Below are 15081 nucleotides of genomic sequence, written 5' to 3'. Positions count from 1 at the left end.
TATGTGATTTTAAAATTTTCGAATTTAACTGTATTGTTATTGAGGGTAATCTCGGGAGGGGAGATTGAGTCTAATTGAGAAATTTTGTTTAATTAGTAATATTGAAAATTTTCAACTCTAATTCAAGTTGGGGCTTGAGTAATCAAGGTTTAAATGGATAAATGAGCATAATAATTGAGCTTCTTTTTTTTTTATCTTGAAATCAATTCTAATTTTTAACATGAGTTCACCTTTTTAGTCTTAAATTTTAAATTTAATTTGAGTTTAAGTTTTTTTTATTGCGTTGAATTTAATTTAAATTAGAAGGAGTTAAATTTAAGTATAATATTAACACGTTTTATATTTGTTAACCTAAGTTTATTTTAAAATTATATTTTCTCATATTATTTTTAATATTTTAAAAATATTTATTATTTAATAATTTTTTATGTTTACATTTATTAAAATTATATACAAGCAACTTAAGATTTTTTAAATATGTTTACATTATAGTATTATATATTACTATAGATTTAATTTTTATGTGCTATAAATTATATAATATAACATATTGCAAACATAGAAAACGAGTTGAGCAATTTGAGCTTGAGACTTGAATGCTTGAGTCTAAACTCGACTCATATTTGAAATGAACTTAATTTTTTTTGTCTAAACCTATTTTTCGAACGTAATATTTTTATTTAAATTCCACTAAATTTTAGGCGAACCTTTGAATTTGGATGAATTATCTATCTATGAACAGGTCTAATTCGAGTACACCCCTAACTCAAAAACACATCAGAGACAATGGACCAAACTTCTTTCTTCCATGTCGAGTAGTATAAAATATAAATACACATAAGATTACAAATAAAATTGTTTATGAGTTGTATTAATTTGGCTGGTTAAAAACTCAATTATTGAATTAAAAATATAAAAAGAAGGTTGAAATCCGATTAAATGAGGTGACTAACCTATAAAACATAAAGTGAAAGAAAATAAAAATTTTAATTAATAATGAATAGCATGCAATTGGTAGCCATTTTGACATGAGAGGGCACACGTGCACCCACGATTAATGCACCAAATATTTATATATATGAATAATTGAACAACAATAATTGCGCAAAACTTAGCTAAGCCTTCGGCACTGAAAATAATTGTAGAAAGGCAAATATATACACGAATCCTTATCACATATGATCAACTTTTTCAAGTACATTACACATAAATATATGTATTTAATTATTTTTATTTTTATATGTTTAAGGTAAGTAATGTTTTATTAAAAGATAAAAATATATCTAAAAAAAATTAGTTGTATAACATTATTTTATACTCTTCAATTTTTATTATTTTGATCTTTGAAAAATCGATGTACATAAATTAATTATATTATAAATGTATTAAATAATAATGTTATTTTGAATTTTAAAAAGAGAATTATTATGTCATATTTGAGTAATATTTTTCCTTTGATAGAAATATACCTAAAGTAGTTTTCAACATGAAAGTAGCAGATTATATGCTTCATACTTGTAATTCAACGAATAAAAAGATTCAGTGTGCAAGTTGAGTTATGTATTCAATATAAACGACTCATTATGAAACAATATTTGAGCCTAGCTAGGGAGATCATATTTCGTGTTTAATTTTGATCATTTTCTAGTTAAGCTTTAATGAATCATGGCTTGCATTGTAATGATTCAAGAAATACTAAGAAAATTTTAATATCAATGTCCATAGTCTAATTAAGTGGTAATAGTTGTAACACTAAAAATAAAACTATTTTATATAATATATATACAATATAAAGCATCAATTTAATGAAACTTTCAAACAAACCAATATACCTTTTTCTTTTCTTTTCTTTTTTGTAATTCTTTATATTATTATTTTTTTTCATTTTAAATATTTTTGCTATTTATACGATTTATCACATCTATAATTAAGAGGCTTTCCCTAAATGAATTTATATAACAACAAAAAATAACGTATTATTTTTAAAAGAAAAAAAATAATATTGATTTAACTTTAAATATCAGTTTTTAATTATTTATATAATTAATACCTCTATAATTCATATATAAAATTTTACAAATAATACATTTATGTAACACAATATAATATGTTATAGTTATATTAATTATGAGCTCATCAATGAACTATAATGGATGATTTATTGGTTATATTATTAACAAAAAAAAATCAAAATCATAATTAAAGTATTTATACAAGCTCTAAAAAATTGATATATCATATAAATTAAACATTTTAATATTTTTTTGGGTTGAAATTAAGGCATCCATTTGCTGATAGCAATCCCTTTGCTTCGAGTGCTATCCAAAAATGTAAACGGTTGGTTATGAAATGTACTTCATTCTCATGGGTAAAAATTGAACCCTAAATCTCATGATTAAGGAATAAGGTAAGCAACCACCACACCATATAATTATCATTTTAACATTTAATTTTATATCTTATAAATCTATAATTATAGATATAAATAAAATCATCTTTGAGAGAAAAAAAAAGAACCGCCCAAAACCAACTGTCATGCTGCATTAGTGTTTCCAAGAAGCTGCAAATCCAAAAATAAAAATCTAATAATATATGAAATGAATAAATCTAAAAAATGGGGAAATTGTTTGGATTTGGCGCCTCTCTCTCCCAACCATCTTTGTCTTACTTTATTAAGCCTTTTGATACCTTCCATACAAAATGGCTACTTCAAATGATAAAGTTTTTGGTCTATTATACTAAAGAACTTGACTAGGTACCTTCCACCACCAACACTATGTATGCTTTTTCTTTATTTATTCCTCAATTTTAATGTATCAATCTTTCTCTCTTTTTTCCTTGAGATTCCGTAAAAGAAGGTAGGACAAAACTTGAAAGTTATTAACTTATGATTTTATTCTTTAAGGAATGTTAATGCATTTATTTTTGGTTTTGGTAAAAAAAACATTGAGAAATTAAAATAATTTAAAAATTGAGAATGTGATTTGTAATTTCTTTTAAAAAAAATCATCTAACTACAAACTAATGTATATATTTGAGATAATTAAAATTTGGCTCAAAGTTGAGTATCTTAACGGTTATCTTTAATAGTTATGAAAATAAATAAAATTATTTTATTTTTAGACATGTTAAAGAAAATTCTAACTTAAATCCAAAAATAAATATTTAAATTTTGAATTGAGTTAGAAAATCGAGTTGGTGTTTAACCCAAGTGCAAGGGAACTAAAACTTGCTTAAAAATTGAAGATATTGTGACAGCAATGATGAATACATTTGATTAGAGATAAGAGTGAATGGTTTTGGCATTTTCCTTTTGGTTTTTAATTATTTTTATATGCTATGTTAGATTGGATGATAATATTTAAAAGAATGGGGTTCAGAATTTGAAAACTTTAGTGACTCTAATCAGGAGTGTTGATTCCTCCAAATTATTTAATCCAAGTGAAACCATCAAAACAAGAGGGAATGTGGTAAATAGGTGTTGGTTAGGAGAAGAGCATTGGAAATTGGTGAAGATTTGGGGCTGTCTGGATTCATAATATATAAATAATAAAAAGGAAAAGCAAGGCCAGGCCAAGCACTTTGATGCTTCCTTCAATTGTCTCGCTTTATATTTGATATTTTAGGTATTTGGTCATATCGATATTTAATTATCTTCCCATTAATAGAAAGAACATTTCTAAGAATGGTAGCTTGAGTTTGGCTAGTCTAATCATTTTCGGAGACGCCAATGGCCATAGTAGAAGGCGCTAAGCTAACTTTCTTTTGCTTCTTTGAGATCTTTATGGGAGCAGGGTTAGCCATCTTGCACTGCTCAGGAGCTTGGGTAGGTACATCTGCAATTATTTGAAGGTGGTCAATTCAGACCATACCTTAATTTTGGTTTAAGTTAAGACTCTACTAAGAAGGTAATTATGAGATGAAAGATTTGTTACATGCTCTTTTTAATTTATAAATACCTCCTCTTTCAAGAGAGAAAAAAATACAAATCAAGACGAAGTATCGACATTGTACTAAAATATGATCTCAAATGTAAATCATCTCTGCTTTAATGACTCTATGCACCATTTACGGTGTGATCCACTATCATCATTTTGTTCTACATTTAGTGTAACTTAATAATTATAACAAATTCAAAATAATTGAATCATATCCAACAAAATAAAATCACTAATTGACACAAAAAAAATCTTCTATCATATGTGTAGTTCATACATATCCTTTCGAACATTTGTAGTTTTGATTGAAACATGGCTCTCCAAGTGTCTTAAATTCTCAGTTTGCTAACATTGTAAGACACTAATGCATTGTTCATCTCCAAATTACATCATTGTTTCCCCACATTGTCAATGGCGGTTTGGGATTTTGGTTCTGAAATTCTTTTTCCAAAATTTTATTCCACCATATTCGTTAATTACATCAGTTTACATTTAACTCTTCATTCCATATCAAAAAATTGTTAAAAAGATGGGAATGTTTGAAAGTTGTATTCTTTGAAACTCTTCATCTTCCAAGTCCAACAATATGATGATCAGACTTTCATGATATGAACCTTTCTAATGGATTGATCCCTTGAAGTAAAAGCTTGTACTTGTACGGTTAATGTTTTCTGAATTCATATTGCTCAACTTAGCCTTTTTTACTTGTCTCCCACCGTGTAAACTTCAACACGAGGCTAAGATAATAATTTGCCCTCTCAAAGTCTCTTGCATATTTCAGAATTTGGATAGCTTTGTGTTGATAGTTTTGGAGATTACATCCGAATCAAAGAGCTAAATAATAACATGGTAAATGCTAACTTATTTCGACAACTCAGATTTAATAGGAGAATAATATTGAGAAGGGATGGTATGAAATTATAATTCCACGTCATTCTTATCCCTTTCCAATGATAAGTCAGATTTTTTCTCCTGATCTTTAACATTTTTAGTTGGATTTGAAATTTTTCAGGAGGAAAAAGCCGAAAATCAGTAGGAAAAATCTGATTTGTCATGCTCCTATTGGGAAGGGATAAAAATAATGTAGAATCACAGTTTTATACAATCTTTTCTCTAAATTACATATAACACCATAATCTCCAGAATTTGAGTCTAAAACATAAGGCATTGCAATGGAATACAACTTGTAAAGCATATTCCGAGTACTTTCCAAAGAAACCTAAAGACAAATCTACATTGGTAATAGAGGAATCGTTTTTAGAAATAATTGAGAAGGAAGCTTTCGGTTTTGATCGTTCATCGATCAAGTGTTTGGAGAAGATAAACTTTCTTGTGACAGTAATCTGATTGGTTATGAAGTAGTGGTTAAAGAGAGCATTCTATAATTTAATGAAAAGAAATTGGATCTGAAGATATATAGCTTAATCTATATGAATATTATATATATAAATTTGCAGTTGATTTCCATAGGAAGGTTAAAAGAATTTCTTAAAGAAATAGAAGTAATTAGCAAGAAATGAAGAGATTTTTATTTTTTATTTCTTTCTTTTGACTAAGTTGCAAAAGAAAAAAAAATCTCAAATGACTATGAAATTAATGTGGTAAATCTTAAAAATAATGTTGTAGTTCATATTAGTGCCTTCAACAATTTACAACATCAACAAACAGCTAATGAAAAGTTGATCCCTTATGACTTTTATCTCTGTTTCATCATAAACTGCTTATATTATTCATTCGGATCCGTCTAACCTTCTCAACAGGTACTCCACTTGGACTTCCTTCGTCAATGGCATGATCCAGTCCCCGTACAAGTCGGCTACCAAGCTTGGGTTTATTTTGTAAACCGGATCACCATCCTTCATGTTCATATTATCCGGCACTACTTGTCCGTAAGTTCTAGCTTTCATTTCTACTCTTTTCTTGATCGATTCTTCCACAGACGGATATGTGAGCAACTTCATCAGCCAATCCCTGTCCTGCAAAAAAAAAAAAAATTAAGAACAACTAATGAGAACACAATTCAATAAAGGTTTCAATGAACTGTTCTTTAAATGAAACTGATAAATAATACCTGTTCTCTTATTGCAGCTCGATAAGCATCCGGATATGCCTGGTATTTACATTCTGCCACAAATTTTCCGTAATGCATTCTCTTCGAAAGAGCCTGCAGTCACACATAAATGTTAAGCATCCAGCGGTTCCCAGAACATCAAGTTGTTGGAGTACAATAACCAGTTCGATGGAAGAACTAATCGGAACAACAGGTAAATACACATGACATGAAAACCTTATTTGACCAACAAAGCACATACATTCGAGAATCGGCCTCAAAATTGGATAACATAGTCATCAATGGTTCACACTTAAAGAAATACAAATGGAATAAATTCCCACAGTAAGACCTGAGTTTGTATTGCTCTGAGTCTTCATTTCTCTTGAAGTATCTATGTCCATCACCCGATACATATCTGGGCATGGATATGAGGATATGATCTCCAATGACTCAAAATATATGGAAATCTTTGAAAAAAGTTAATACCGACGTCAGACAAATACATTAATTAGTTACTAAAGATCAACTCTCCATGATTTAGTGCCCAATATAAACCAAGAAGACTAGTTTTGCGGGTGGATTAATATACAATTTGCTGTCAATTTCAAGCAATGAAAAAAGAGCAATGCTACGAAACTCCCCGAGTCAGAGCATATGTTATTGGCAGTTAGAAAGTCTTGATCCCACCTCATCCTTTGAAAACAAGACTGATAGACATAATGCCGAGTCAGTCACCATTTTAGACACAGGGATGTAAGGTGCCATATTACGGACATGTGAACAAGCGAGCAGAAACTGAAATGGAAATGCATGCGAAACTTGTCTTAAAATATTTACCTGCAAACACACAGTGTCACAAACGGCAGTAGATCCACAATTCCCATCATCTCCTGCCTTTACTAATCTGGGAATAAGATTTCTGAAGTACATTTGCCACACTTTTGGATTTATATTTATTGAATCAGCAGCAGGATGTAGTACCTGTTTGATTGTCAGAAAAAAAAGGCTCCAGTAAGAAGTTAAAAACTTAGCAGTCGCCGCATAAAATTCTGAGTGTCCAAAAATGTATAAATATTATGGACAATAATGTTGTGCAAATAGGATAAAAGAGAGTAAATTATTGTACTAAAAAAATTACACTAGGTTCGATTTCTAAGGAAAAAAAAATTGGAGCAGACGGTAACTTCCTAGAGAGAATCTCCCTCCAATGTAATTTAATAGCCCAAACACTACTGAATATATTTCACTGCAAAAGATACAAGTAAAAAATTACAAACAGAAAGAGGAAAAGATTGTTTTGGGATTGTACTATTTCAATAAATCTCCACCTTAGTAAATTTTCTTATCTTCAATCTCCTTGCAAAATAACATTTGATAGTGCCTTCAAAATTCAAACTTCAAGATTTAACATTGATCAAGTCCAAACATAGTATATCTGAAGGATTCTCAATGATTGAAATTTTCTGGATCTTTACTTCACCTTCCAGAATTTCTCATACAAGATAATATCAGACATCAATGTGCTTCGTCTTTGCATGATAAACTTGATTCTTTGCTAATTGAATAGCACTTTGACTATCGCAATGCACTTTAACATATTTCTGATTAATTTCCAGTTCACCAAGCAACCCTTGAAGCCAAATTGCCTCTTTTACGGCATCTGTGATTTCTATGTACTTCGCTTCTATCGTAGATAAGGCAACTGTTGACTATAAAGTAGACTTCCAACAAACTAGTGCCTTTGCAAGAGTAAACACATAACCAGTAGTTGACCATCGTTTGTCCAGATCACCAGCATAATCTGGATTAATAATATATTACAAAATTCATTGTATTATGGATATATTGCAAAATCTATTTCACAGCTTCCTAATGCTACTTTCCTGGATCATGTATATATTCTCGTTCTGTATCATTCTTTAGCGACATAGAGACATTAACCTTGAAATGATGAGCAAGAGGAGTGCTAACAGGTTTTGACTTTTCAATCATGCCAAAACGCTTTAATAATTTTCTCGGATATTGTTTCTGAGTCAAACAAAGCCTCTTCAAGCTTCTATCTCATTATAATAAATAGGACGATAGCATTACTCAGCATAAGAATTTAAATGTTGTATTCTCATGATGGCAAGAGGAGCATCATTCATCACCAAAATGATGGTAGGAGTCTACAAAGACCCTCCAAAAATGGAAAATCTTTTAAAAAAATTTAAACATACTCATGTTGAACATGTATTCATATCAGACATACACTGTGTCACCCAAGTTTGAGTAACATAGATGATAAGTGTTATAGAGAAGAACTCCCTAGTCTTTCAAGAGGGTACCTAAAACTGATTTCCTAGCGAAAGACTACGTTTTTCCATGAATTGTCATTTTACCCTGTCAAATATGAATCTAAGACAGACCTCAACATATTCCAACCCCTTTACAGCTAGAGTGATGGCAGTAACAAATACTTAAAAGTTCAAATAAAACACAGAATACTTCATGTATTAGCGAGAATTTGGACGTATGGAGCAATGAACAAAAGTCCAAGGCCACTGCAAAAGAACAAAAAAAGTAATGCCTACCATCCGGTCCTATTATTTTACCTGTGGATATTGCAAAGGTGGCAACAAGGGCTCAGGTAATTCATCAGGGAAGAAAGGATGCTCATCCGGGCTCCTGTACCTGCCAACCTAACATGCAATTAAAGGGTTTATGAGAAAAGCAACGTGGATTTTGCTACACGTATCTCCTTTCTCCCTATGATTATTGAGTATAAATACCTTGGCATGAAGCTTTTCGCTTTCTCTAAGCATATACTCAACTAAGGAGCCATGGAACCCATCCATTGAAAAGGCATCAGGGTCATATGTATCCTTATTATAACAATATTGAGCTCTCTCTAGAAGGCTAAATATAATGCTGTCCTCTTGTCGAATTAACGAGTACCTCACTGCCTCGAGGGTCAAGTTCTCGCTCTTATCCACCCTTGGCTTGATTCTTGTTGATCTAAAGAGATGTTACCATAACATGAAGTTATCAAAAACCTTCATCAAATGTTGGCCAGAGCACTCAAATTGGAGCTCTCCAGAAGGGGGAAAAAGTAATTGATTCAGTAGTGACATGATAAAGGTATAAAATCCATTCCAAAATAAATTTTAAAAAATTCAGTGAGAAAAAAGGAATTCAGACATTAATCAGCCAGGAAAACATTTTCTTGCCAAACATCAGAATAACAATTAAATTACAAGATTCCAGGAATCCTAACAATGGACTTTTAAACAACTGAAGCATTGAAACAAACGCAATTATAAAGTAAGGTCAGCGAAGTCCACAGTCAAGCACAACCAAAGCAAAAGAACAGAGAAAAAAAATAAAGAAAGAATAAATTTTAAACAACCAAAAATCTGAATTGGAGTTTTGAACAAAAGAAGAGGCAAAAGGGAGGATAGTTTTATACCCAATAGAGTTGGTGGAAGCATGAAGAGATTGAATGGCTGTCTTTGACAACCTTGCAGAGCAATGGAGCTTAAATATGGGAAATTCCCTGGTTTGTGAAGTTAAAGGAAAACTGGGTCTTGAAAGTTTGGTGGTTCCGTTAACAGAAAACGAAGCTGGAGAAGAAGAAGCTATGAACAACTTAGCTTCCATTGATGCTACACAGAAAGACCTTTTCCAAAGAAATAGAAACACTAAAGAATGCAAAAGTTTGAAGCTTTGAAACAATGAATCACTGCGAATATTGAAAAAAGACAAAGGATATGTATATGTGAATAATTAAAAAAAAAAGTAAAAAGGACTGGTTCGCGGGTTCCTTGTGGTAGGTGAATTATAGGTGGTGGAAACTGAAAACAGAAAACAGAGGTTGGTGGAGTATGAGAAACCAATAAAAAATTTGAAACTTCAAAACAATGAATCGCTGAGAAAGTTGAAAAAAATAAAAAGGATATGTATACGAAAAGTACAGAAAAGAAATTCAAATAAAAAAATTATAAAAAAGGAAAAAAGACCTGCTTTGCGGGTTCCTTGTGGTGGTGGTGGAGTTGGTGATCGGTGGATGAGAATCCACTAAAAAATCAAAGCTTCTTTAATATAAATAATAGATTGTCTGTGCATTAAAGGAATTTTTGCTTCATTCCTAAAAGTAAAACAGAGAGTCGTCTGAAACTAAAATTACTTGACTTAATGGTCCCCTGTTAGTATGGTCCCAAGCTTCTCACTTTTCAGTGTTAAAAAAATGCTTTAAACTTGTTGAAACTAAGTTATTTACTTTTCAAATTTAAACATTCAAAATCAATAGGTTAATTTTTTTATTAAATTTATGGGATTGGTATTTTTAAATTTAAAAAATCACTTTATATTAATTATTACTACATGACATAATTATCACTAAAAATATAGTTTACAATTATATTGATAAACTATTAATATTTAGCAATTTCTACAATGTTAATATTTACAAATAAGGAACTTAAGAAATTTGTTTATTTAAATTTTCAAAAATATTCACTAATTAATTTTAATAATAGATATTTTAATTCATTGGTAATAGGGTATTATTTCAATAAATTTACTCAAGTTAGAGCATTATAAACAAATAAATAGTTAACAATAAAATATGTTATGTCTTTATTTGTCAGTTTATACATATCAGTTTTTAACGATCAATTAAGTTTTACTAAACAATTTTAAATAAACAGTTAATAGAATCAATTAATTAAATCAATTAATAAAATTAATTAATCAAATAGATGTGGAGTGTAATTCTTTTACATAAATCAAATCAAATATTTAAGAATAAAATAAATATAATTTCGTACAACAGGAGACAGCCATTCAAGATTTAGAAAGTGCGTAGCCATGGATGTTTCTGAGTTTGTGGACAAACTTAAAGGTCTATTTCAGCATATCACATGGTTTTGCCTATTTGTGAAATGAAAAAAAAAATGAATTTTTTTTCACTTCAACTTTATAAAAAAAAATAGTTTTATTTATTTAATATTTTTATTTTTAGTTATTAAATTTATATTTTTTTGTCAAATTATTATAAAATTAATGTAAAATTAATATTTGTTAATTTTACTAACGCGATGTATATGTGAATTATCACGTGAATAATATATTAATATTTAATTAATTTTTAAAAATTTATAATTTTAATCATTTTTAATTTTAAAAATGTTTTTCTTATTGATTTAAAATTTAAAATTTTTAAAAATAATTAAATATTGACATGTTATTTACATGTGTGTCACATCAATAAAGATAAAAATATATATTCATTTATTTAAAAGGTGATTTAATAAAAAATAAATTTAAAAACTAAAAAATTTTAAATAAAAATTAAATATAATTTTAAAAAAAAAGTTGGAACGTCAAAATTATAATTTTCCATCAAACAAGCAATGATGTGACAAACTGACAATTGATGTGCATGAGCATGGAAAAATGGATGATGTGAAGTGAAAAATTCTAAAAAATGAAATTTTAGAAAAAAAATATTAAAAATTACTAAAAGTTATTAATAATTATAATAACATTAAAATAATACAAAAATGAAAAAAAACTATAAAAATTAGAATATCATAGAAAATTTATGAAACTTGTACGAAATTGTAAAAAAGTACATGAATTATTCAAATAAAATGAAGGAACTAATTCAGTTTAAACTTCACCTAGGATGCTGAAGAATAATATTTTGAATTTTTTGGTATTTTTAATAATTTATATTATTTAATAATACTTTAATTTTTTTATGTTTTAAATAAAATAATATGTATGTAATGAAATTTTAACTCAGGCTAATTATATTAAAAAATCTTTAAATTTATCACGCAAATAAAGTTTTGTTTTAACATTTTTTATACATTTTAATTTTGTTATGCAATTTTTATTATCTCCATAGTTATATATATATATCTATACTATTTATTAAGTGTTTTACTGAGTTGAGAAATGTTATTTAATAATTAAAATAAGTTATATTATTTTAGGGTAATTTAAATTTTTTATTAAAAAATCAATAAAAATATGAATATAATACAATTTGAACACAAATAAATTATATTAGTAAAACTTTTAATTTACCATTTAACTAAAGTTTCATTTTGATTTTTTATACATTTTAATTTTTATTATACACATTTTATTACCTCTATCAATTGTATATATATATTTTAATGTATATTAATGTATTCAATTGAGTTTGTATTACAAGTTAACTTGACAACAACTCAAGATTAATCACAACACTATGATAAACAATTTTAATATAATATTTTCATTTTAACATCGTATATATTTCACGTGTTATTATTAATTAGCTTCAAATCATATGTTTTATTATTTATTATATGTTATTTATAAACAAATATTTGTGTTCTAACTTTATAGTTCCCACAAGCATGTGTGTGTGACAAAATTTATAGTATTAATAATTGTAACACCCCTAATCATTAACCGTCGCCGGAACAAGATTACGGAGCATTACCGGACTTTATGGATTAAAAACGAACATTTCAAAATATTTAATATACATATCAGGAATCAATAATAAAACACTCATGTTGTCCCTTATATGGGCCCTCAATGCCCTAAGTACACATTAGAAATAAATCGGGATCAAATCAGAAACTCAGAAAATTTTTCATGAAATTCCAAAATTTTTCCTAGGTGTAGGAGACACACGCCCGTGTGGCCAGGCCGTGTGGCTCACGCGGCCAAGAGACACGCCCGTGCCTTAGGTCATGTAGGCATTTGATGTGAGACACACAGACGTGTCCCAGCTCGTATCTATACCCTTATAACTCTCTGAGTTGGGTCAAACGGCTAAGTCACACGCCCGTGTGCTAGGCCGTGTGTAAAGTGCAGGGGTCACACGACCAAGCCACATGCCCGTGTACTGGGCCGTGTGCAAAAACCTGAGCATTTTGTTTTGAAATTTTAAGATGTAAGGGACACACGGGCAGACCACACACCTATGTGTCAGGCTGTGTGTCACACACGGCTAAGACACACGCCCGTGTCTCTGTCCGTGTGGACGAAAATAGGTGTAACAGCCCAATTTTTATTAGTGTCAGAACAGTGATTTGAGATCACTAAATCAGATGAAAAAGTTATAAAATTTATTAATTAATAATTGTAAGTTAAGCGTGATTTTAGAAATATTTTTGAATTAGTGAATTTTGTGATTTAAAAGAAATTATTAGGTAAATTGGGTCGAAAACGAGGTACCGAGACCTCGATATTATAAACTGAGCCATAAATATTTTTATAAATATTTACGGAGTGTCATTAGGGTAGTATTAAAGTTTTGTTAAGAAATTTTAACATTTCGATGGTTAATTGATTAAAAAGGGACAAAAAAATTGAAAAAAATGTATTCCCGAGACTCTGGTAAATCGGATTCGTAAATATTTATAATAAATATTTACGAAGTTAGTTGTGTGGTTAATTAGGTTTTAATTAAGTGAATTTGTCTAAATTGAGGTTAATTATGAAAAAGGATTAAATTGCAATAGAGATAAAAGTTTAATTATAGATCAAAGAAAAGTTAAAAGGACCAAATAGGAAAGTATACCTTTTTCTAAAGTTGAGTCGGCATTGCATGATAAAAATCTTAGATTTTTTTTAAGTATGTTATTATTTTATTATATTGTAAATTATATTAATTATATTATATTATTATATTTAAAATAAATAAAAATTGTTGACAAATGTATGGTGCATATGATGACATGTGGAAAAATGAAATACATATATTAGTAATTATTACATACTTACTTATTATTTAAGTAATTAATTTTTTATTATTATTTTATTGTTATTATATTAAACTAATTAAATAAAAGATAGAAAAGATAGGAAAAGAGGATAGAAACAGAATAGGCAAACGAAACAGAGAAGGAAAAAAGGAAAGAAGGAAAAGAAAGAAAGAAAAGAGAAACTTGAGGTTTTGAGATTCCAACTCAATTGGTAAGTCAAATTAAGCCCTTTTCTTATACTTTTTGAGTTTTTAGAGTTCTAGAACAAAATATTTCATAGTTTATGTTGAAATTTTGGAAGTTATTATATTTCTAGACATTGATTATATTGAATAAATGAAAGAATTATGGGTTAAATTGATTGAATTTTAAGTTAGAAGTTAGTAAAGGATTTAATTGTAAAATAAAGTGTAAGTTTTGAAAAGTAGGGACTAAATTGAAAGAATCCCGAAATTAGGGATTTATGGTAAATTTGAAGAGCTAAATTGAGTTTATAGTAAGAATTAAGAGAGAATATGGAGTTAGAATGGGAAAATAAAATTAGTATTGATAAGGGATTAAATTAGAATTTGGGTAAAGTTTAGGTATAAATTGAAATATTTAGATGAAATTGTGGGGTTTTTTACAAAAATATTATAAAAAATAAAAATTTACCAAAATGTTATAACTTTTTTTATTTACCAAAATATATAAAAAAAATTTTATTTACCAAAATATATAAAAAAACTTGTAAAAAAACCTGCAAAAAAAATCAGATCGATGTGACGGGACCTTGGTCACGCCAATGGTATTGGCGGCACCAAAGGTGCCAAAACCATTGGCGGCACCAGTTAATAATAGGGGGGGTCGGTGGTGGGGGGCAGAAGGAGAGGGAAAGAAAGAAAGAAAGAAAGAAAGGAGAGGAAAGAAAGAAAAAGAAGGAAAGAAAAGGAAAGGAGAAGAGAAAGAAAGAAGAAGAAGAAAAGGAAAAGAGAAGAAAAAAGAAAGAAAGAAGGAAAGAAAAGGAAAGGAGAAGAGAAAAAAAAGGAAGAAGAAGAGGGAAGGAAGGAAAAAAAAAGAAAGTAATTTTATTTATAAATTTAATTTTTTTGTAATATTTGTGTATTTAAAATTTATGTTATGTACATTATAGTTATTTTATTATTTTATTTAGCATATATATTATATGAAATATATTTAGAATGAAAAAATAATGGTATGTACATTGTATGTTAATTAGGGATTCTTTTATGAAATTTACTTAGGAATTTGAAATTAAAATTTTAGGAAAATAGCATTAAAAGTAAAATGACAAAGAAGTATGTTTAAGAAAACATAAAATACGAAAAGAAAAAACGAG

General features: G+C 28.6%; 1 protein-coding gene across 1 annotated transcript; it reads right to left on the bottom strand.

Annotated features, from left to right (window-relative positions):
* Positions 1-5520: 5520 nt before the first annotated feature.
* Positions 5521-10063, bottom strand: LOC107911817 (chorismate mutase 1, chloroplastic). Its single transcript, XM_016839759.2, has 6 exons — positions 9440-10063; positions 8763-8988; positions 8586-8672; positions 6829-6972; positions 6010-6102; positions 5521-5914 (listed from the first exon to the last, which is right to left on the bottom strand). The coding sequence occupies exons 1-6, from the start codon at positions 9628-9630 to the stop codon at positions 5669-5671; spliced, it is 987 nt and encodes a 328-aa protein (XP_016695248.1). The 5' UTR covers positions 9631-10063; the 3' UTR covers positions 5521-5668.
* Positions 10064-15081: the final 5018 nt, after the last annotated feature.

Source organism: Gossypium hirsutum, chromosome D11 (genome assembly GCF_007990345.1).
Source record: "Gossypium hirsutum isolate 1008001.06 chromosome D11, Gossypium_hirsutum_v2.1, whole genome shotgun sequence".
Taxonomy (NCBI): Eukaryota; Viridiplantae; Streptophyta; class Magnoliopsida; order Malvales; family Malvaceae; genus Gossypium; species Gossypium hirsutum.
The sequence above is the reverse complement of the archived record's forward strand: the minus strand, read 5'-3'. Positions and strand labels throughout refer to the sequence as shown.

Coding starts and splice junctions, on each gene's coding strand:
- LOC107911817 (XM_016839759.2), bottom strand. CDS start 9,630: ATGGAAGCTAAGTTGTTCATAGCTTCTTCTTCTCCAGCTTCGTTTTCT. Junction 6,103..6,828: donor GTGACACTGTGTGTTTGCAG/GTAAATATTTTA, acceptor GTGTGACTGCAG/GCTCTTTCGAAGAGAATGCA. Junction 5,915..6,009: donor GAGCTGCAATAAGAGAACAG/GTATTATTTATC, acceptor TTTTTTTTGCAG/GACAGGGATTGGCTGATGAA.